Consider the following 21,591-nt stretch of genomic DNA (forward strand, 5'->3'; position numbering starts at 1 on the left):
AGGCAACATGGAGACGGAGGAGGAGGAGGAGGAAGCTGACAGCCATTGATTCCCCCTGGACTAGTTCTGTTTAAGGAGGCAGGCAGGAGGGGTCCGGCTGAGCAGGCTGAGCTTGGTCCCACTTGCCCTGGTTGACGAGCCACCATTGCCCATGCAGAGCACATCTGCCTACAATTGCAGGGGGGGTTGAACTAGATTACCCCTTGGGTCCCCTCCAATTCTATGATTTTACCTAATTGCAAGTGACACTCTATGCATCTCCTGATTCACTGGCAGGATTTCCAGAATGGGACAGTGATTTATCCATGTTTCAGTGTATCTGAAGAAGTGTGCATGCACACGAAAGCTTATACCCAGAACAAACTTAGTTGGTCTCTGAGGTGCTACTGGACAATTTTTTAGTTATTTATCCAGGGAGACTTAAGCCCAGGTAGTGCCATAGTTTTTTCAAAATGCACACTAAGGTTGCTATCCAAGGTAGACCACCAGTAATAATGGAGAGTCTTCGCTCCAGATATTTTATATTTTCCTGTGTTTAGGGTATTTTTTTTCTTTACTGCAAGGGGATATATAGGTCCCAGGGCATGATCTGCAGGCATATGATGTTCTCTGGAACAGGTTCAAAGGAGAGCCGCAAATATGGTCAAGGATATGAGGAATGGTTAGAAGAAGTGGGAATATTTGGGCTGGAGAAGACTGAAGTGGTAGCACACTTCAGATCCCCAGGCGACTGTCACATAGAACAGAGCAATGACTCTGTTGAAGTGCTGTACATATTAGATGGTATATAACAACGTATCAGTAGCAGTGATGATAATGATGGCAATAATATTAACAATATAATTAAATAAATAATAAAATATAGGTGATCACCAAAGAGGAACTGTGTCAGAGAGAATGGGTGGGGCCATATATGAATATACACTGTACATAAACAGAACAGCAATAAAAAAATGTGGTGCAGCGATTAATATATATAAACTGTAATAAATCATCAGCGCCAGCCGGTGTTTGGCAGGGAGAATCCTGAAGGGGCTCAAGAATGAAGTGAATGAGCTACCAACAAAGCAACATAAATTATCATTAAGCAGCACTGGAGAAAAGTGAAGTCTGGAAGGCAGCCAGAAGCACATTGGGTTTTTTTTTTAAAAGAAGTTGATGTGCAAACACTGGGAATTCTGGAGTCCCAGACAAGGGAAAAGGAGCAGAGAATGTGTGTTATAGGGTGGGCTTGCTTTTAGAGATTTGCAGAGAAAGAGGGCAGGGTTGAGGGAAAAGGGATGATAAGACACACGTTGTCCTCTTTGCCTTTGAGGAGATGCCTTTCAATGAAGTCCGTTCAAAGGAGACTGGATAACTGGTAACCCTGGTAACAACTGGGCAAAAGGTGCAGGGTTGCCATGGTTTGGGATGAGCAGAGGCAGCAATGCACCCTGGGAAATTGGTATGCAGAATGCTTGGCCGTCTATAAGCAAAGGCTGCTGCGCTCCACGAGATCCCTGCTATCCTGGGTACAGATAGCCGGCGTGCAAATTGAATGCGTTAACACGCCAGATGTGACGGGTGTAATAAACTGCGGCATTTCCCTTCAAATTAATTGCAGGGGAGGGGGCTTATCTCCTGCCCTTTCCCGGTTGTCACTTTTGCTTTGAATGCACGCCACTGAAGTTCCACGTGGAGGTGGCGAGATAAAAATGCAATAAGCAACATAAAATCAGTTACATGTGAAGCAATATTCCCTCAGTGCGTGTCGAATAGGGTAGCCACTAGCACAGTGCAGAAAAAAGAGGTCACATGGTTGTAGTCCTACTCAAAGTAAACCCACTGAAATTAATGGATATGACAGTTCAATTTCAATGGGTCAACTCGGAGTAGAATGTAGCTATCTAAAACAATATACCCTGGGTGTGTATTAAGTATGGTGGTTGCCTACACATCACCCAAAAAGGGGACACCGATTTTCAGCTTGATTGATTGTGTTTAAGAGTCACTTTACAGAAGAACAAGCTCAAAGTGACCTACAGAATGACAGGCCCTACCATTAGATGGAGTGAGGAAGCTGCCTCAGGCAGCAAATCATGGGCAGGCTTTCTCCCCTCAGGTGCTTGGAGGATGCGGTCCTGTTGCCAGTGTAGATGTAAGATTTCAACTGCCCAGTTGGCCAGCTTCTGCACATAGAATTGGAGGAGGCAGGGTTGCCATCCTGGCCTTTGCCTCATGAAATGTCTTGGGCCGACTCTAGAGATAGCCGTAGAAGCAGGATATGACTAAAATATTCTATTTGCTGTTGGATCCTATTTTTTCTATGTTCTGCTAGCGGAAAGTGCCCCGGCAGTTGAAGAAACAAAACAAAAACAAAAAACCCAGTGCCTTTTTGAAACCAGCCACTCAGATAAGTGCCACTTTGAAAGGTTCAGACCGCCATCTTGATTCAAAATGGCGCCCGATTGCAGCTAAACATAGGTGAAAACCTGCTGCTTGATCTCCGGAACCATTGTGCAAAATTTGGTGATGGTCTCTTAAGAGGTACCCAAATGCATGGGAAACAGACAAAGAACTTTCCAAAATGCACAGCGCTCTGTTTGTGTGTCAGTGTTGGTTTCCATGCTTCTGATTCAACCTCAATCATCTCCAGGCAATAAACTGCAGGCAGCAGTGATGGGAAACTGCCTTTACCTGAGACCCCAGAGAGCCTCTGCAAGTCAGACCAAGAAGCATTCCACTAGAGAGCCAGTTCTTTGCATAGAGCAGTGACAGCCTCGCTGTGGCCAGTGCTGTGAGAAGTATCCTGGAACCCTGGATTCCAGCATAGGCAGCATTATACGTTGATCAAGGTGGGAGCTGGCTGTCTGCACTCTGTCAGAGTGACCGGGTTGCTATGCTCCTGTAATTATGAGTGGATGAGTTTTTATCCTCCTCCATTTCTAATCAGTTAATTGGCCACATCACCCTCTCCTCCTGCCTGGTTTCAGCAGGGATGCCTCTCTTCGGCTGCTGCAAGCCAGAGCCTTGATTTTGCAGGACATGATGTGGTCCTTAGATTGCTATTTTGTGGGGGTTCATTTGCATTTGCGCGCGCATGTGTGGTGTAGATCAGCAATGAAAACACCGGGGTCTGTGAAGTTAACTCTTTATTCAAAGAAACCAAAACAGTGCAGGGCTATTGATCCCTGCAACTCTTCCCAGTAGGTCTTGCCCCAATGAGGCAGTTGTGAGGACTGAAGGTCCCTGCCTTCCCATAGCTGCCTAAGTCCCCTCCTCTCTAGGGTTTTGTTTTTTTCCACCTGTGTGCAACCAATCTCTCCTCTGCTCTTTTCCTTTCTCTGCTTATTCTGGGAGACCACAGGGGAAGGGAGCTGCTTGCAGCAGAAGGGGGAGACTCCCTGGATGCTTTGGCAGGAGGCCAAATTCCTGTCTCCTGGCCTCCAGCCTCCACTTCAGCCTCAGATTCTGGACAGCAATGTACAAAGATTCCTACCGAAAGGAAATAAAGCAAAGATTTAAAATATACCTATAAAACAGCACGTCAAACAACAGATATAAGAAAGCCATAGAAGGCAGTCTCCCAGATATTGCTGGACTGCAACTCCATCACCCCTTGTCAACAACATCTGGAGGGCCATTGATTCCCCATCCCTGGTTAAGAGAGAGAGGCTTGCCTAAGAGCATAGCAGAGGTCAGATCTGAACCTGGCACCCTCTGTTTCACAGCTCAGGCAGACCAGTAGTAGACCCGCTTTGATGGTGCCTTCAGAGAGCAACATCCACGTTCCCTGGTGCTGTTCCAGCCTTTAAACCAAAGCAAGTCCAGTCAAGGCAATGATGTAGGATGCTCTTGCCTGAAGCCTGTTAATGAAGCAGCACCTTGGGCAGTTGGCTTTTCCAAATGGGCAGGTGCTCTGCTAAGTCCCAGAGCTGGCTGGGTGAAATTCTCCTAGCGCTGAGAGCCAGCAGAGAGCAGCTTGTGCACCTGGAGCGGAATATCTGCAGGATCTATGGGAACTTTGCCCAGTGGGTCACTGAAAGCTTGTGTTTTCCAGGGAGGGATCTAGGAAAGCCATATGTCTTGTACAAACTAAACCTGGGAGGGATGGCTGAGATTACTCGCTGGTGAAAGATACTCTGCATATGCCAAGGGACACTCTTCTTGTGTATTCTGGGACAGAGCCCTGGCAAGGAAAAAGGAAGGAGCTATGCCTGGATGAGTGCCAATGAGTCAGGGCTGAACCCATATCTGTTGGATTTCTTGTGGTGGGGAAGGGCTTTCATCCATTCCAGCTCTGTGCTTTGTTAAGATTGGACTTTGGGATTACCTGGTTTTAGGAATTGTATAAAGACACAAGAGGCCACCCACTTTGCTGAAGCCATGCAGGTATGGGTCTTGCCCATGTCTGGATGGCTGACTGACTCCCTGAGACCTTCAAGTGCACTGCCTTGGTTTCCATGGCAGAAGGGAAATGCAAGCTGCCTATACAGAATCAGGTCCATCTACACTGATGGGCAGCGACACTCCAGGATCTCAAGCAGGGGTCTCTCCTAGCTCTACGTAAAGATGCTGGAGATTGAACTTGGGATCTTTTGAAAACAGGTGCTCTCTCACTGAGCTATGACACCCTCCCTTTAGCAATATAGGAAGCTGCCTTATCCTGAGTCAGACCAGCTCAAACCAAACTAACTGGAAGCAACTCCAAGGTTCAGATGGAGGACATTCCCAGTCAAACCTGGAGATGCCAGGGATTGAACCAGAGACCTTCTGCAGCAAAGCAGGTGCTTTGCCACCGAGCTGTGGTCCTTCCCTTTAGGAATGGAGGGAGTTTCCTTATCCTGAATCAGATGATTGGTAGATCAAGGTCTCTTTTGCCTGCTCTGACTGGCAGTGGCTCTCTAGGCTTTGGGGCAGAGACTAGTTTCCCAGCCCTTACCTGGAGTTGCTGGGGACAGAACCTGGGTCTTTTTGTGCATGCACAGCAGAATCTCTACCACTGAGCTGTGTCCCCCCCCCCCCCCGTTTTTAAATGAGCTTCATTTTCTTTGTTGCTGTTCTAATCAGTTAATGGTTTAAACGCTTGACTATCATTTGACTGGGCAATTGATCACGTTGCCACCTATGCAGCCCCTATCAAACACACAACCCCGCTGCGCACCCAGAAGGGTTGTACTAGGTGATGTTTCTGCACATTTTCACCTGAGAGCTTTGATGTCGGGAGAGAGGCATGCCTTCTAACAAATTTTTGATCCCCTGCTCCCATAAACAAACCTTTTCCCTTGTCTACCCTCTTGTGGGCTAATGGTATTGATTTCTGTGTTAAGACTAGCTATGATTCTATTCTATGTTCTGCCACGTAATAATGGGGTGGTTGTTCCCTGCACTGTAATTTCCCCCCTGTTTCTTTCAAGAGGCCGGCTGGACTTAGCATATGATGTGCAAACTCTCCGGCCCTCCCTGCCCTGAGGGCACAAAGCCTGATCACGTGGCCTCCAGCATTTGCAATGAGCTGCTAATGAGCTGCCAATTACTTATTGGCAGAGCGGATACACCCAGGGCTTGGGGCAACTGCAGAGCTGAAGTGTGCAGCATCCCCATGCTAAGGAAATAAATCATCTGGTTTTACAGCTTGCATGGAGAGTAAGAGCTGCTTCCTGCACACATTTTATCATGCCAAGGGTGCTGTAGAATGACGGGGAGGGTGCTGTTAGTTGATAGTGGCATATTAAACAACGTGTAGTATGGGAAAACTGGCTACAGAAGAGCTTGTCTCCACTGTTAGAAACTCAGATAACAGTATATAAGCTAGGTGCCAAATGGCTCCTTAACCAAGGTTACAGTTGCCAAAATATAACATCTTTTCATTTTTGGACCAGATAGATCTAAAATCTTATTTTTCAAATGATGGACTGACTTGAGATTGATTATCAGTTAAGCATCTGGCTAGTTTAGATGGTAACCTTGAGCTAGGTTAAGAACGTTGAGAACTTAAAGAAGAAAAGTGACTTGATCCTGCGACAGTCTGTTTATATATTGGCCTATTCCTACTTCTTTTTCTTAATGGTGACACAGACCATTCATAATGTAATATTCTTCACAACTGTGATCAGGGCAGTGCGGTGGGGTAAGTGAAGACAAGCTACAACCATTGACTATAATGCTCCTGCTCGGGCTGCACAAAAAAAGCATTTTGGTTCCTGAAATTCATTCTGATTGTGAGTTCTACAGGATGTGGTATTAACGTGTGAAAACAGTCAAGATCCAGTGATCCCCAGGCACGAACCTCCAGATGGTGGAGATGTCAGGCAGCATCCTGGTGCCCAGGCATCTTCACTTGGTCCAAGTGGCTGATAGCCAGGTGCAAAATGGCTAATTTTGAACACTGCTTGTCTCCCATAACACTGGAACTCATGGACATTAAATGAAGCTGAATGTTGAACGATTCGGCACAGAGCAAAGAAAGTCCTCCTTCACACAGTGCATGGTTAAACTAAGTCCCACAGTAGGCAGTGATTGCCGCCAACTTGGATGACTTTGAAAGAAGATCAGACTGATTCATGGAGGATAAGGCTGTCAATGGCTACTAAGCACAATGGCTGTGTTCCACCTCCACTGTTGGAGGCTGTAGGCCTCTGAAGACCTCTTTCTGGGAATTATAGGCAGGCAGAGTGCTGTTGCACTTGGGTCCTGTTTGCCGACTTCCCACCGGCATCTGGCTGGCCACTGTGAGAACAGGATGCTGGACTAGATGGGCCCTTGGTCTGACCCAGCAGCTGGGTTTGTCTCATGTGTTTATGCTCTCCCACCCATGTTGCTGCTTTATGAACTTCAGCTTCCAATGGGGATTGTGTTACTTTTGGCAGAATCTTGATGCTCTCTGATAACCGACAGAAGCCGCTGTTCTCTATGTGCAGCCAGAGAACTGGTGGGGTCGTACCGTCGGAATCAAATCTGTCCTCAAAAACGTATTATGCAAAAAAATGGCAGGGGCTGCGTAGGGGCTTAATTGCGCGGCTGTGCACATTACTCCCCAGTGGGATGTGTCTGCCTGTGACCTGTAGTTCTTGCAGGAGTGGTACATTGTCTCAATAAGTTGAACTCACCTTGAAGCACAGACTTGCCAACAAGATTGAACACCGCTGTATCGAAGCAATCAAGTGAAAATTGGCTGGGGTAGACATTGCCGGAGGGCAGGACGTTTCACCATTGGAAACATGGCTCAGCCATCAAAAGTGACACACTGTCCAATATTTCAGCGATAGAAATAAGGACAGTTGTGTGCACATGTAACATTCAGATTCCTGCACCATTGATTTCTTCCTTAAAGCTGTACAAAACAACACGTGAGCTGTTAACACCAGTCCTCCTGCAAAGTGTTGCGTTCCTGATTTCTTTTGCAAAAATCCTGCGGTGATCTAAAGCAAAAGGACAAGTTTCTCATTTTGGAAAAGAAATGCAAGGAAAGCATGATTGTGCCCAGTGGGTTGTATTCAGCGTAGCTCTAAAAGGTATGTTCCATCCATGCAACAATTTCTCCTTGTGCAATGGAACGTTCTTCCTAATATAAATGGATAGCTCAGTCAGTAGAGCATGAGAATCTTAACCTCAGGGTCGTGGTTTCGAGCCTTACGTTGGGGGAAAGATTCCTGCATTGCAGGGGGCTGGTCTAAATGACTCTTGGGGTCCCTTCCAACTCTACAGTTCTCTGATTCTATGAATCTACCCCCCTGGGGTTCTCCCAATCCTCCAGAGCAGATTTGTGGTTGGTGTGGGACCCTTTCAGGGAGAAGTGAGGGGGGAAGTCCTGTAGTGCTGGCATCCATCTTTGCCCGAGCACCAGTATTTAGCTGAATACCGCCAAATGCATAGAGGTCCATTGATTCTAATGGGCTTACTCTGAGTAGAACTCAGTTGGACACAATCCATACTTAAGAATTCAAAATGAACCTCACTCGCAGGGTCATGTGTATTGGTGGTTACGCACGGACAAAGGCGTTCGCAATTCTGCGCTGACATTCGTGTATACAAGAATCGAGAGGGTAGTGCGGATTAATTTGTTCAGCAGTGTCCATGCGCATGGTGCTTGGCAAAGAACGAGAAGGCCACACCCTTCCCCCAAGGGGTTTACAATCTAGAAATAGACATAGAGGAGACAGCAGAGCAAGGAGATGGAAGTGGAGGTGGGATAAACAGGGGACTAAGATGTGATTGCTGCAGTTGCATGAACCTAGGCTTAGTTACTTTAAGATACATTGACAGGTGTTTGCCAGAGGTTTGCTGGAAAAAGAAAAGTGAGCTTCCCATTGCTAATGTGGCTTTGAAACTTGGAAGAATAACAATTGTAGAAACTTACACCCAATAGGTTTTTTTTAAGGCATCCCCTAAAAGCAGGGGTGTTACTAAGGGGTGTCTTCTGTCCCAGGCCACAAACTTCCTGCCCCCCTTTTAAACATTGTTTACAGATAGGGATGTAAGAAGGCATTGTTTCGTCTCCTTTCCTGTGTTCATCACATGCAGCGGTGTCTCTGTTCCGCGGCAGTTCATCTTCTGCCCCCAAATATATCCCTTACATAATTACATAATTAACTACCTAAATCATGTAAATTGAATTGTTGTTATGTAATTCCATCCCATTCATTTCAATGCAAAGCAAATAACACTATGCGGGGGGGGGGAGGAAGACCCATAATCAATCACTTATCGTTTGAGGACAGAAAGCAATAACAGCAGCTCATACTGACCAAATGTGCGGTATTGACTGTTTCCAGACATGGGATGAATAAGCAAACACTGGCAATTTCCCATCCCGTTTCCATCAGAATTCCACCCAAAGTAGTTACAGGGCAGCTTTTCTGGAAGTTGGCCGTCATTTGCATCTATGCATATCAAGTGGCACATGTGGATTTTCTGTCTGCCTTTTAAATATGTCCTCAAGGGGGCAGTGTTTCAGCAGGGGTGGATACCAGAATTGCAGATCTTTCCCTGGTGAATTGGGACAGGTTTCATGGTTCGAAGGTTGGATCGAGGGCTCAGGAGACACGGGTTCAAATTTCCACTCGCTGCCTCTCAGCCTAACCTACCTATGGAACCAAAGAAAGGCCCCTCTTGCTCTGGTGCAGGGCAGTACCGAGGTACAGGTAGGTGGCCATTTGGTCTGGCTCAGAAAAAAAAAAACAGGTCCCTGTGTTCTGGTACTCTGTCCATCAATCCCATTATCATCTCCTCTGACTGGTGGCAGCTGTCTAGGGTCTTGGCCATTCCTTTATCTGCTTAACTGTGCCTTTTTCTCAGGTGGCAATACCCGGGATTGAACCCAGGACTTTGGGCACGCAAAGCACACATTCTCTAGCCTTGGGTCACCGCCCCGAGGTTTGAGAAGTGTGCGGTCTTTTGAGGAGAGAAGCAGAGAAGCGGCTGTTACCAGAGGGAGACATAGCGACTGCCTATAAATACCTGCCACAGACAACAGAGCGAGGAAGCTGCTGGGGGGGGGGGGCGGATGATCGTTTAGTCAATGAGAAGCAGTTAAACACAGCAATTTTAGTCTGAGCTGGAGGAAGAAAGTAATAATAATGAATCAACGGAATGAATTATGCAGCAGAGTCCTGGGCTAGCCACCCTATTTATCCCAACTCATGGTATGGGATGTAGTGGGCTTGGGGAGGATGTTGGAATGTAATTGTCATTGTCCCCCCCCCCCCCGATCCAAACATCTAGGTGCAGCTGACTTGGGGATGCAGTGTATAGGCCTGGTTGCTGCATCTCAGAAAAGGATCCTCGTCAAGCAGGAAATGGGGTGGGAAAGGATAATGGTCCCCACACCTCCACCCTCCTCAACTCCAGGACCAGATTTTTAAAATAAATGTACATGATAAAATTATGCATCTGGGTAGGATTGCCCAAGTTTTTAAATAGGCATTGAAAGCAGTACAACAAAGGCCTAGTACCTATATAAATTTATATCTGCTTAATTAGCCAGACCTCCCAGAATAGCTCAGTGAAAACTCAATGGCCAGAAAAGGCTGGAAGTGGCCAGAGAGACCCAATTCCATGTCTGAATGGACCGTTTCCTTGCTAACACTGAGAAGCTATTTCTAAATGTCCCTGGGGGCAGAAGAGCTACCCATTCGTATGACTGGGAGAAACCAATGAATTGAATGTGGCTGGGATTGAGCATCGGCGCGTCCATTCGCTGACCCCAAAAGAAAACGCAACCTAAATTGTGAGAGGGGAGGAGAACCAATATGGAGGGACTGCAAACAGCCCGTTGGGAAGTGAGTGTGCTCTGTGGGGATGGAATGCCGAGAAGCTGTTGGAGGGAAGAAAAAGGGGAAATGGGGAGTACCTGTAGAGAATGGAATGGAGCTGGTGGAACCATGACCGGGTGGGCTCCACACTGCAACATTTTGTTGCAGGGCTCCTGCTTCCACTGACTTAATGCAGCTATGCTTTCACTCAGAGGGAGGCACAACGGGACTAACCTCAGATCCGGTCTTCACTCATATCAGGCTAGTCCCTCTTCAATTTTTAGGTAGTGAGCCTTGCAGGTTGGGGGGGGGCAGCCAAAGCAAAATCTGCAGGAGGAGGAGGCAGTGCTCTTTGCAGTGGGTGACATCATGAGGGGCTGATGTATCTAGAGCAGGGAGATGTATGGCACTTCTGCACTGTACCCTGAAAGGGGAATAGCTAGTGATGCCTTTCAGGAGGGGGAGGGGAGTTCCGCTCAGAAAAGTGCAAATTGTGTCCTGCTACTTCCAGACTAACCCACAGAGCCTAGGGCTTGCTGATCAGAAGGTCGGCGGTTCGAATCCCCGTGACGGGGTGAGCTCCTGTTGTTCGGTCCCAGCTCCTGCCCACCTAGCAGTTCAAAAGCACGTCAAAGTGCAAGTAGATAAATAGGTACCGCTCTGGCGGGAAGGCAAACGGCGTTTCTGTGCGCTGCTCTGGTTTGCCAGAAGCGGCTTAGTCATGCTGGCCACATGACCCAGAAGCTGTCTGTGGACAAATGCCAGCTCCCTCGGCCAGTAATGCGAGATGAGCGCCGCAACCCCAGAGTCATCCGCAACTGGACCTAATGGTCAGGCGTACCTTTACCTTTACTTCCGGACTATCCATTTACCTCCCCCTTATGCTGCTCTCTGCATGGATCCAGCACAAGGTGTATGCAATTATGGAAGATGGGGGGGGGAATGATAGAGAAAAGTTTTCCTCCTTCTCTAATAACTCATGGACATCTAATGCAGCTGAATGTTGAAAGATTCAGGAGAAAAGAAAGTACTTCTGCATGCAGCGCATAATTAAAAACTATGAAACTTGCTCCCTCAGTATGTACCAATGGCCAAATTTGGATGAGTTCAGCAACATCTGGAGGGCCAAAAAATCCCCCACATCTGATATACGTGCAGCAGATTTTAAAAAAAATCAGGAGGGAGGGAAGGTGATATACTATTTTAAGAGTATTTGCTGTGGATATTCTGTATTTGTACTTCATAATAATTGCAGCAATGCTAGTCTGACACCCACACTTGTATATTTAAGTAGCTGTGCCTTTGGTATACATATCTAAAACCCCATTCAGTAGTTTCTATAACAACAGCTGGGACCAGTTTTCTGTGTCCTCACTCACCTTTCAGCTTGAACCAGGCACGGATGTGCAGAACCTACATGAGCATCTGAACTGCCGTGGTTCTGAACTCCGATTTCCCAAATGTTATTTCATTAACTTGCATGTTAACATTGGCATTTGCAGAATTGTGATATTTCAGAGTTCATGGTTTCTGAGTGAAAGTTGGGGGGGGGGGGGAGAGAATAGCAGCCTGGGTTTTGGATGGATGCAACAGACTCGACTCCTGCACCCCAGAAGGCTTGGGCTATTAGGAAGGCGTGATGGTTGACCAATGCCTTTCCTTTTCTGTCTTCCAGTGTGACCATGAGTGCGGGCTCTATTGAGCAGGAACCGACACGCAAGCTGGCCTGCTGTGGGGTCCCCCTCATCACGGAGGACATGCAGTCACTGGCCATCCGCACGCTGTCCGGCACGGACATCAACAAACACTATGACCTCATCCGCGAGCTGGGAAAAGGGACCTACGGCAAGGTGGACCTTGTTTCCCACAAGAGCACAGGTGAGCTCAGCAGTGCCCAAGCAAGAGAACACCCATGCCTTAGGTCAGGTGTGAGGAAACATTATCCCTCCAGGTGTTGCTGATCTGCAACTCCCATCAGGGATGATGGGGTTTGTAGCAACATCTGCAGGACCACACGTTCCCCATACCTGCCTTATGTACTCCTGAGATACCTGGCTCCTGAAGCAATTACCTCTTCCACCTGTATGTTTCATTTAAAGCAGCCTGAGGGCCACATTCCAGTGGTGGGGCCAGAGTCAAATGTGAGCGGAGCAGTGAATCTAAACATTACCTTTGTACAGCTGTCTAGATTCTATGCACCCTCAATCCAGTTCACCCTGTCCTCTCTCAGGGATTGACCAATAACACATCCCACAACCTTTGGGGAACCTTCAGCCCCATCAAAAGTTCATTTTCAGTTATCACGATTGCTCCATCAAGGCGGTAAACTCTGAAACCATTTTGTTCTGCTTTCATAAGTCAAAGTAAGTGACATTTCTGAGCATTCTCTGTCCTTCCTCCCACTTCTCCCTCCCCATTTACAGGCACCAAGATGGCACTGAAGTTTGTCAACAAGAACAAGACGAAGCTGAAGAACTTCCTGAGGGAGTTCAGCATTACCAATACACTCTCCTCGAGCCCCTTTATCATCAAGGTCTTTGATGTGGTCTTTGAGACGGAAGACTGTTACGTGTTCGCCCAGGAATATGCACCTGGCGGAGACCTCTTTGACATAATTCCGCCACAGGTAACTAGGCCTCAGTTCCACTGGCTTTTTGGTTGTTTGAGTCTCTCAGGCCACATTCAACCCATACATCTAAAGCGCTATGATGCCTCGTTAAACAGGCATGGCGTCCCTCTAAGAATTCTGGGAGCTATAGTTCGTTAAAGGAGTTGAGAGTTAAGTGAGCTCTATTCCACTCCCAGAGCTGCAATTCTCAGAGCGGTTTAACAATCGACCCCAGGAATTGCCAGAACCCTTATATCCTGACTTGAGCACTGAGATCATCTGCAAGAGAATCATTGGCCATTCCCCGAGTTGACAAGGCTCACTTTGATAACAACAGGAAATGGAGCCTTTAGAGTCGTTGAGTGATCTTGGGAGGCCATGTTTATTCCCGGCGTTTCCAGCTGCCCTTTCCTAGCTAATGGTATCTCTCTCTACCTGCAGGTGGGGCTTCCTGAGGACATGGTGAAGCGCTGTGTACAGCAGCTTGGCCTGGCCTTAGATTACATGCACAGCAAAAACTTAGTCCACCGGGACATCAAGCCAGAAAACGTCCTCCTCTTCGACCGCGACTGCCGGCGTGTCAAGCTAGCCGACTTCGGCATGACACGCAAAGTGGGGTGCCGGGTGAAGCGCATCAGCGGGACCATCCCATACACGGCGCCTGAGGTGTGCCAGGCCGGCCGGGCCGAGGGCTTCACCGTGGACACCAGCATTGACGTGTGGGCTTTCGGGGTGCTCATCTTTTGTGTGCTGACAGGCAACTTTCCCTGGGAGGCAGCCTCGGCCTCGGACACCTTCTTCGAGGAGTTTGTGAGGTGGCAAAAGGGGCGCCTGGCGGGGCTGCCCTCCCAGTGGCGCCGCTTCACGGACAACGCGCTGCGGATGTTCCAGCGCTTGCTGGCCCTGGACCCGGAGAAGCGCTGCCCCGTGAAGGAGGTCTTCTTCTTCATCAAGTACGACCTGATGTCGGAGGTGCGTCGCCGGCCCTCCTACCGCTCCCGCAAGCACACCGGGGACAAGCTCTCTGCCGGCCCTCACCGCCACGAGACGCCCAGCACATGCACCCCGACCCCCCTCAAGAGGACCATCCTGACAGAAGGCAGCGTCTCCCGGCTGTCTGCCTCAGAGTCTGGCCTCCCTTCCCCCGGGACGGGAAGCAGGACTGATGGGCGGCAGGACAAAGGCAAAGGCCAGATGGTCCTGGCCACAGCCATCGAGATCTGCGTCTGACGAGGGCGCGGCAGGCCCCTCGGTGCCTCACGGCCTGCAATTAAGATGTCAGCACTGCGATGCCCTCTCCTGCTCTGGGACAGGCTGCGTGCGAACGGAATCCATTTTGGGGACCGGGATCCATGTCTTTTGAAGCAAAAAAACAGCAACCACGAAAAACAGGGGTGGGGGAAGAGGATAGAAAACGTGGCTTTCCGTTTTCCTCAGTAATCCTAAGGATGTCATTGTCCATGGTTGCCTGAGGCCACAGTAGAAGAAAGGCCTTCTCTCCTCATTCACTTGAAGACTGGGAGCTGAGGGCTGGATTAAGGGACTGCTGAGTCAGTGGCAGAGGAAGACGGAGCCCATAGCGCCTCAAGAATGAACATCTGAGGGAATCGGGACTTTGTCTCTGAAGGGAGGGGAGGGAAACCCAGTTGGCTGGTGGCTTTCTCTTTTTGCCCATCAGGACTAGCTTTGAGATGGTTTCCGAGCGGGGGTCCTTGCGATGAAAATAATAATAATAATAATAATGGATTGGGTTGGGGGTTGGGGTGGAGGGGCAGAAGTGGGAGCAGAAAAGCCCCATTGATCTGGCAAGCAGTTTCTGGGCCTGCTGGGATAGAATTAGTGGTAAGCAAAGAGGCTGGGGCTGGTTATTTAAGTAATCTGGAGCCTCTTTGCTGGCCATCAACTGGCTTACAGCGCCCCTATGCCTGTTTGTCAGGGAGTGAAGTCAGAACAGACTCCCAGAAAAAGAGGCTGGGGAGCTCCGTGTGCTGAGGGAGGGCTGTCTGTTGAATTGGCACTTGTACTGGATCCAGCTTCCAATCCCAATGGCAAGGGGGGGGAACAGGGATCCCAGCTGGCTGAGCTGCGGCATTCAGTTTGGAGACTGACACGTAGCACAGCTAATATATCACTTCCTGAGGAAGTGGTGGGCAGAGTCGTTTTTATTTCTGACTGGCGCCAACCCTCCCCCCCCCCAGGTTTGAGCAAAGTGCAGAGTCAGGGCAATCCGGGGACCACAGAGATATCACAGTGATGCCATTGGTGCCACTGATGTAGCAAGTGTTTCCTGTGTCAACGTGTGCGTGTGGCTGTATGTAAATGTGTCTCTACCGTCTGGATGTTCGGGTCAGTCGTTCACTGTTGGCCACGACGTGGCCATCACCCTTGAGGAAAAGGCTTAGGTGCTTGGGCCGAATGATAGGGAGGACAAAGAGGAAGCCATTTTGTGGGAGGCCACCTCCCACCTGTGATCGCAACCAGGCATGCGCATTTCAAGAGGTGCGCGTGTGAGGGAAAGGGCACTTTTGTGTGGGAGCACAAGCTTCTTCCCGCAGTGCACTGGGAGCTCACAGCTCAGAAAGGGCTCTCTAGTTCAGGGGTGGGCAATCTTTTTCCTTGTCAAGAACTGCATTCCTTCTATTGAGGTGGGGGGCACACCTTGAAAGTGGGTGGAACAGGAGTCAAAATCAGGCAGGGCCAGGGCCAAAGGTGAATATGGCTACCCTACCCTTTCTTTCTACCATCCTCTTTTCTCTCTGTTGCTCCCTCTCTTTCTTTTTTCAGTCACCCCCTTTTCTCTCTCTCTCTGCCACCCCTTTCTTTCTGCTGCCCTCTTTTCTCTCTTTTTACCACCCTCTCCCTCTCTTTCTTCTGCCCCCTTTGCTCTCTCATTTCCTTTCTCTTTCCGTCATCATCTTACACCTCCACCCTTCACCCATGTGAAATTAGGCCAAGATTCCCATGTGGCCCTAAGGCCACAACTTGCCCACCCTTGGTCTTGTTGAACACCAGTCCAATAAGGAACAATTGGGCAGAAAGTTTCAGGGTATGTCAGGTATACCCTTAGGGAACTGTAGGACAGGGTGACTTCATTAGAACATATTGAGCATCAAAGAAGCTCTTGAACTGAGGCCTGCTAAACTCTTTTATGGTTTTCTAACTGGCCTGGCTTTTATATAAAGAGAAGAATCCTATATAAAACCTGAGTTGGAGCAACGGCGTAGCATTCTAGTATGCTGGAAAACGTGGACATCTAAACATTACAGGAGCCAGGACTAGAGCCCATCCGAGAGGGAGCAATGCCCTGTGCCTAATGGAGACCCTCAGATGACACCAAGGGCTGCCAGTTCATACTGCCCATCTCTCTGGGCTGACTTTATTATCAGGATTCTGGTACAGATTTATTCTTTGGGACAGAGTAGGGTGTGGGGAAGAAAGGTAGCGAGGGTTTTTTTTGGGGGGGGGTGTCATCGCAGTATGACCAAAGCGTAGACTGTGCTAAAACGACAGTGCCCATGGCAAAATGTCCCGATAACCCATTGGCTGCAGTTGGGTGGGGAAATCAGTTGAGAATGAAGACCAAAGGCCGTGCCTGTGCGTTGTGGCAAGTCACAGGGCAATGGATCTGCTTCCAATTCAACTAGGGCTTAGGAGGCAAACAGCGAGGATTTTCGACTTTTCCACAACGGGGCTCCTAGCGACGAGACGCCCTCCTTTCACCAAGGGCTTAGACCAACACTGACCTCCCTTTGCTGTCGACTTGAACCCCTTGAGCTGTGGGGAGGCCTTGCTCCCGGGAGTCACGGTAGTCACCCCTTGGTGCTGTTCCTTTGGGGAGGGTCAACTCTGTAGAGGAAGGCAGGCCTTTTGCAGTGTCTCTGTGATAAAGCCAAGTCTGTTGTTGCGTGTCTCCTTCCTTCGTCCCCATCCAATTGCCTCGCCTCCCATTTCCCAACCTAGGTGAGAACGGCCCTGGGCAGAGCAGCTCAGTCCTTCGCTTCCTGTGGGGTCGTACACACTCATCTCTCCTCCGAGCCAGATTGCGGGCCTGCTGGATGTGTCTTGTGTATCTCTCAACCTCCCCAGGGTTCCATCCTTTCCACACAAAGGGCTAAAACGCTATTTCCGAAGCAACAAGCAGTTTACAAAATCTCAAAAGTGGCTGCCCGCCACCACTTCCCCAACCCCTTCCCAACTCGAAGGGGCACTGCCCAGCAGCTGGTATTTAACCAGATTGTGTGTGTGTGTGTGTGTGTGTGTGTGCGTGTGCGTGTGCGTGCGTGCATTTGTGTGTGCATGCATTTGTGTGTGAAAAAGGCAAGGGTGCACTTTCTGTGTCATCAGTGCCGGTTGGCGACTCCTGTTCGTCCCACAACCCCAGTTGTCTGTAAGCTCCGGGTAACACAGCAGCCTGAGGTGACCAAGCGCAACCTTACCATGGCTCCCTCCTCTTAGCCCAGACCCTGACCAGGGTTGTGGGAGGGTGGAAGAGAGTGTATGTGAGAGACACCACTTTAACTGCCTTTACCGCTGCCTCCTTTCAGGCAAGCTCTCCGTGTTTGGGGTGCACCAAGCGATTCCTGACCTTCGGTGTGACCTGGCACACCCTGCCACTCCTCTCTTCGCTAGTCCCCGCTTGTTAATCCATATGTCTTGACTTTCCCGAGTGGGCGCAGCTGTTTCCCCTCCCTTTCTCCTTGGCGTCACTGCCGCCATCTTGTCTCTGTGTGGGGTGGCAGCCGAGGCTAGACTTTTTTTAGAAATAGGCATTGCACAGAATTTTTAGATATTAGCCGCAACGTCTCCTTTTTGCCTTAGGTTCCAATTGTCCTTGATCTTTTGTGCAATAATGTAGATAAGGATTAAGAACACCATATAGACCTTGTTTTGGTTTATTTTTATTTTTTGAATTGTTTTGAGGGGGGGAATTGAGGGGGAAGGTTGGGGGTGTTGGGAATGGGGTCCATTGGGCGCGCGCGAGTGTGACGTGTTTTCCATTATCCTTGTTCTTGGTCTTTGTTTTCCCTTCTGTTTCCCGTCCACTTTTGGACTTGTTCCCCTCACCATATAAGAGGTTTTCCCCTCCCCATGTCAAACATGCATTACCTCAGTTTCTGTCACAGTTGAGAAGGAAAGCTTTTTTTTTAAATTTAAAACAAAAACATTACAATGGTAATAATTTTTTTGGAAAGCAAACAAAAAAAAACCTCATGTGGATGATGGGTGTGTTACGGAAAATACTATGTTTTTTTATTTTTTAAAAGAAGAAAACACATTTAAGATAATGGTAATTTCCTGTTGTAGCATTGAGGCAGTGAAACTTCCCCAAACGTGTGATTCTGAGGAGGCTCCTTCAGCTCTGGAGAAAAGGCTTTTTCCCCAAAAGGAAGATACCAAAATCTTATGGGGGAGCGGTATTTAGCATTTGGTTGTTGCTCTTCATAAGAAAAGGGACCACATTCCAGAGAGCTATTGGATTGGTTCCTACGTTGCTTTAAACTATAGTCAAGCTTTGCTATGGTTGAAAGGCAAATGTACAGCCACTTCTTGCTGCTGCTGGGAAAGGGGAGAAATTTGATCAGTTGGCATTTAGACATGAACTTGCTTAATTCGGATTCTGAAATAATGTGTAAACTGAAACACAGCCGTTCTTCAAAATTCACACTGCTCCCAATTGTGCACTGTTGTTCTCCAGCCAAGTCATGTGTGTGGAAAATGCATATAGCAGGCCAATGTGTGCATATAAATGCATGTACTAGTGTGAAGAACATGCAAAAATGCATTACAGTACGATGGCGATTCATGCCAGGGTCCAGTTCCAGGGGTACAACCAACCCTCGGAGCCTCCCCCATAGCTGGTGGGAGAGAGGGAGATAGCCAAGTATGAGGCAGAAAGCTTAGAAGCTCTTTTTGTGCCAAGAAACCCCAAGCAGACCTGGCCTCCCAAAAGGTTTTAAGCTCTCTGCCTTGTTAGAGAGGCAAGAGCCGCTCAGCACATTGGCTACATGTGCTTGTGCAAGATCTCGCAAGAGCTGGGATGGCCTCAACAGAGCATCCTAGAGTTGATGTACTGAGCTGCCCCCCAAGCAAGGAGGAGAGCCTTAAAGCTCTTCCCATGCATAGCAACTCCCAAGCGGACTCCATGAAAAAGAGCTTTTAAGTTATTCCCATTGCTTGGATTTAACTCGTGCAATTTCAGCCAGCCTGCCTTCATAGAAATGTAGAGTTGGAAGGGACCCCAAGGGTCATTTAATCCAACCTCCTGTAATGCAGGAATCAACCAACCTAGGGTTGAAATCGCACATGAGTTAGATGCTAGTAAGATGCAATTGTGCCGTATAGTAAGCAAAATTGATTTGCAATAAAATAAAATGCATGTGTTAGGCAGAATAGCACACATGAAACATATGTGAGAAGAAATCCGCACTAAAGTGCCAATGAATTTTCACAGAGACTTGAAAAATAAATTAATAAATTGCAAACAGATGAGGAAAACTGAACTTAAGGCTGGGAAAAGGAGATACCAAAAGAGAAACCAAAACTGACTGATCTGCTGCCACCCAACACAGAGCTAAGCCATGGTTTGGCTTAACCGTACATCCAAACCCGGGATCATGGTTTGTTTTGCTCAGTCAGACCATGAGGGGTAAGCCAAGAGCAAACTTTGGTTACAGTTCATGGCTTTTTTGTACACAGACCAAGGTTCAGACTTAACACTAAGCAAAAACCATGGCTTAGGTCCAGCCGAGATGGCAAGAGCTAATGGTAGGGCCGGCCCAGCCTCTTTAATGGAATTTAAGAATTTCATATGCCTGTTGTCTTTGTCCATGGAGTTTTCTTGGCAGGGATACTGGAGTGGCTTGCCAGTTCCTTCTCCAGGTGGAGGCAGTGAAAGACAGGCGCGCCTGGCGTGTTCTGGTCCATGGGGTCAAGAGTCGGACACGACTGAACGACTGAACAACAACAACAAGAAGAATTTCATTGGTGGACTGTGCTCCACCTACTTCCCACAATACCACTCTTAACCATGCCCAAATTCCACCCCTTCACCTTGCCTCATGGCCAGCTCTCCTCTGGGATGGGGTGGTGGTAGCCCTTTTCAAGGACTATTCTGTTGTTTGGAAAAAACCACACCTTTGGGGAAGCTTCACTGCCTTACGTGGTTGTGTTTGTGACTTAGCATTGTGAACTGGTCGGATGTGTAAGCGCCGTTCTTATAGTGTACTCCTGCAAAGGAGAGGGAAGGGGTGTTGCCAAGCCACCATCAAGGTTATGTGCCAACGTGGGGCGTACATATTCTTTCTCTCTCTCACACACACACACACACACACACACACACCCCAGATAGGCAACTTCTTCCACTCCTTCCCGGAGGAGAAAGAGAAAAGATTTAAAAATGGAGCAAAGAAACATTCACCATCACACACACAACAGCGCGGAACAAACGTTTGTAAATATTCTGGAATTCTCTTGACTTGTGAAAAGGAGGTTTTTAAATGTTATTTAATTAATTCTATATTGCGGACAATTGCTATAAAATAAAAAGGGGGTAAAAACATTGACCTGTCTATCTTCGTGCATGCAAGAATGGGGAAATATGGTGGCATGGGGGAGAAGAATTGGGCTGCCCTGTTCCCCAGCACTAATGCCAATGTGAATTGCCGTAGTTCAGTGACAGAGCATCTGCCCTGCATGGAGGGTCCCAAGTTCAATCCCCGGCATCTCTAGGTAGGGCTGGGAAAGAGCCTCCTCTGAAACCCAGGATTGCTGCTGCCGGTCAGTGTAGACAATACTGAGTTAGATGGATCTATGGTCTGGCTCCCTATGTTGGGAATCTCCTCTTTACTCACCCAGAACACCTGTTGAAGAGTAACAGATGCAACAGCTTTGTTCAGGCAGGCTTAACACAGTAATTCAGTTGCAAACAAATGTTTAGGACTACCTTAAAAGGTAGTCGGAGCTCGGATATCCAGATGTTCTCACATTTCTGGCAGGGTGGACAGAGGTGGGAAGAGGGTGTGCCCAGGCACATAGGAGAATACATAGCTATGCCCTCCTCCTGTCAGGGCACAGTGGGAGTGTCTCTAACATTATTCTCTCTAGCAACTTTGCAGGAAAACTCTGTGAGCTTTGGCTCCTATCATGCGCCTATCTAGCAAAACATGAATTGTTGGTTTGACTGCACTTTAAATGGGGTTGCCGTATGTCCAGCCATATTGGAAGTCTAGATTTTGCCGAATTTTCTCAAAGATAGCTCAAAAACAGCAAAAAAAAAATGATACTTTGCAAAGAAAGCTCAACAACTTTGGGCAAAAGTGTCTGGATTTACGCTTTTTGACGCATTCTGCTCAATTCACTAGGTCATAGTTGTGACTCCCTGCGGTGTCCCCTAGGCGCCCGGTGCAGCAGAACCAGTTGCGCTTCCCTAAGTACGCCTCTGCTTTAACAATCAATCCCTCTTCCTAGGGGATTCTGGGAAGGGAATAAGGGTCTCCTATAAACTCTGAGCAACCTTCACAAACTACAGCTCCCAGAATCCTTTTGGCGGGGGGACACTGACTGTTAAAAGTGGCATCACAGGTATGTATGGTGTGAATATGGCCCAGGTCTGAAGCAAGTCCCTGTCTACCGGTTTCAGCTTGACCGTTTACACAGCTGGAAGGAGAAGGCTGTTTTCCAGGTCAAAGGATGTTGACTTCCAAGGAGCTTTGAGCATGCCTGGGGGTGTGGGGGGGCGACTGCATTCCAGCG

General features: G+C 48.3%; 1 protein-coding gene across 2 annotated transcripts in view; it reads left to right on the top strand.

Annotated features, from left to right (window-relative positions):
• Window positions 1-14,213, top strand: part of SBK1 (SH3 domain binding kinase 1) — a 63,858-nt gene extending 49,645 nt beyond the window's left edge. For both annotated transcript variants that reach the window (XM_033167269.1, XM_033167270.1), the window contains exons 2-4: window positions 11,908-12,110; window positions 12,656-12,858; window positions 13,282-14,213. In XM_033167269.1, the coding sequence (XP_033023160.1) occupies window positions 11,908-12,110; window positions 12,656-12,858; window positions 13,282-14,070 (1,195 nt within the window). In that variant the 3' untranslated portion in view covers window positions 14,071-14,213. The remainder of the gene's footprint in view (window positions 1-11,907; window positions 12,111-12,655; window positions 12,859-13,281) is intronic.
• The last annotated feature ends 7,378 nt before the right edge of the window (window positions 14,214-21,591 follow it).

Source organism: Lacerta agilis, chromosome 13 (assembly GCF_009819535.1).
Source record: "Lacerta agilis isolate rLacAgi1 chromosome 13, rLacAgi1.pri, whole genome shotgun sequence".
Taxonomy (NCBI): domain Eukaryota; kingdom Metazoa; phylum Chordata; class Lepidosauria; order Squamata; family Lacertidae; genus Lacerta; species Lacerta agilis.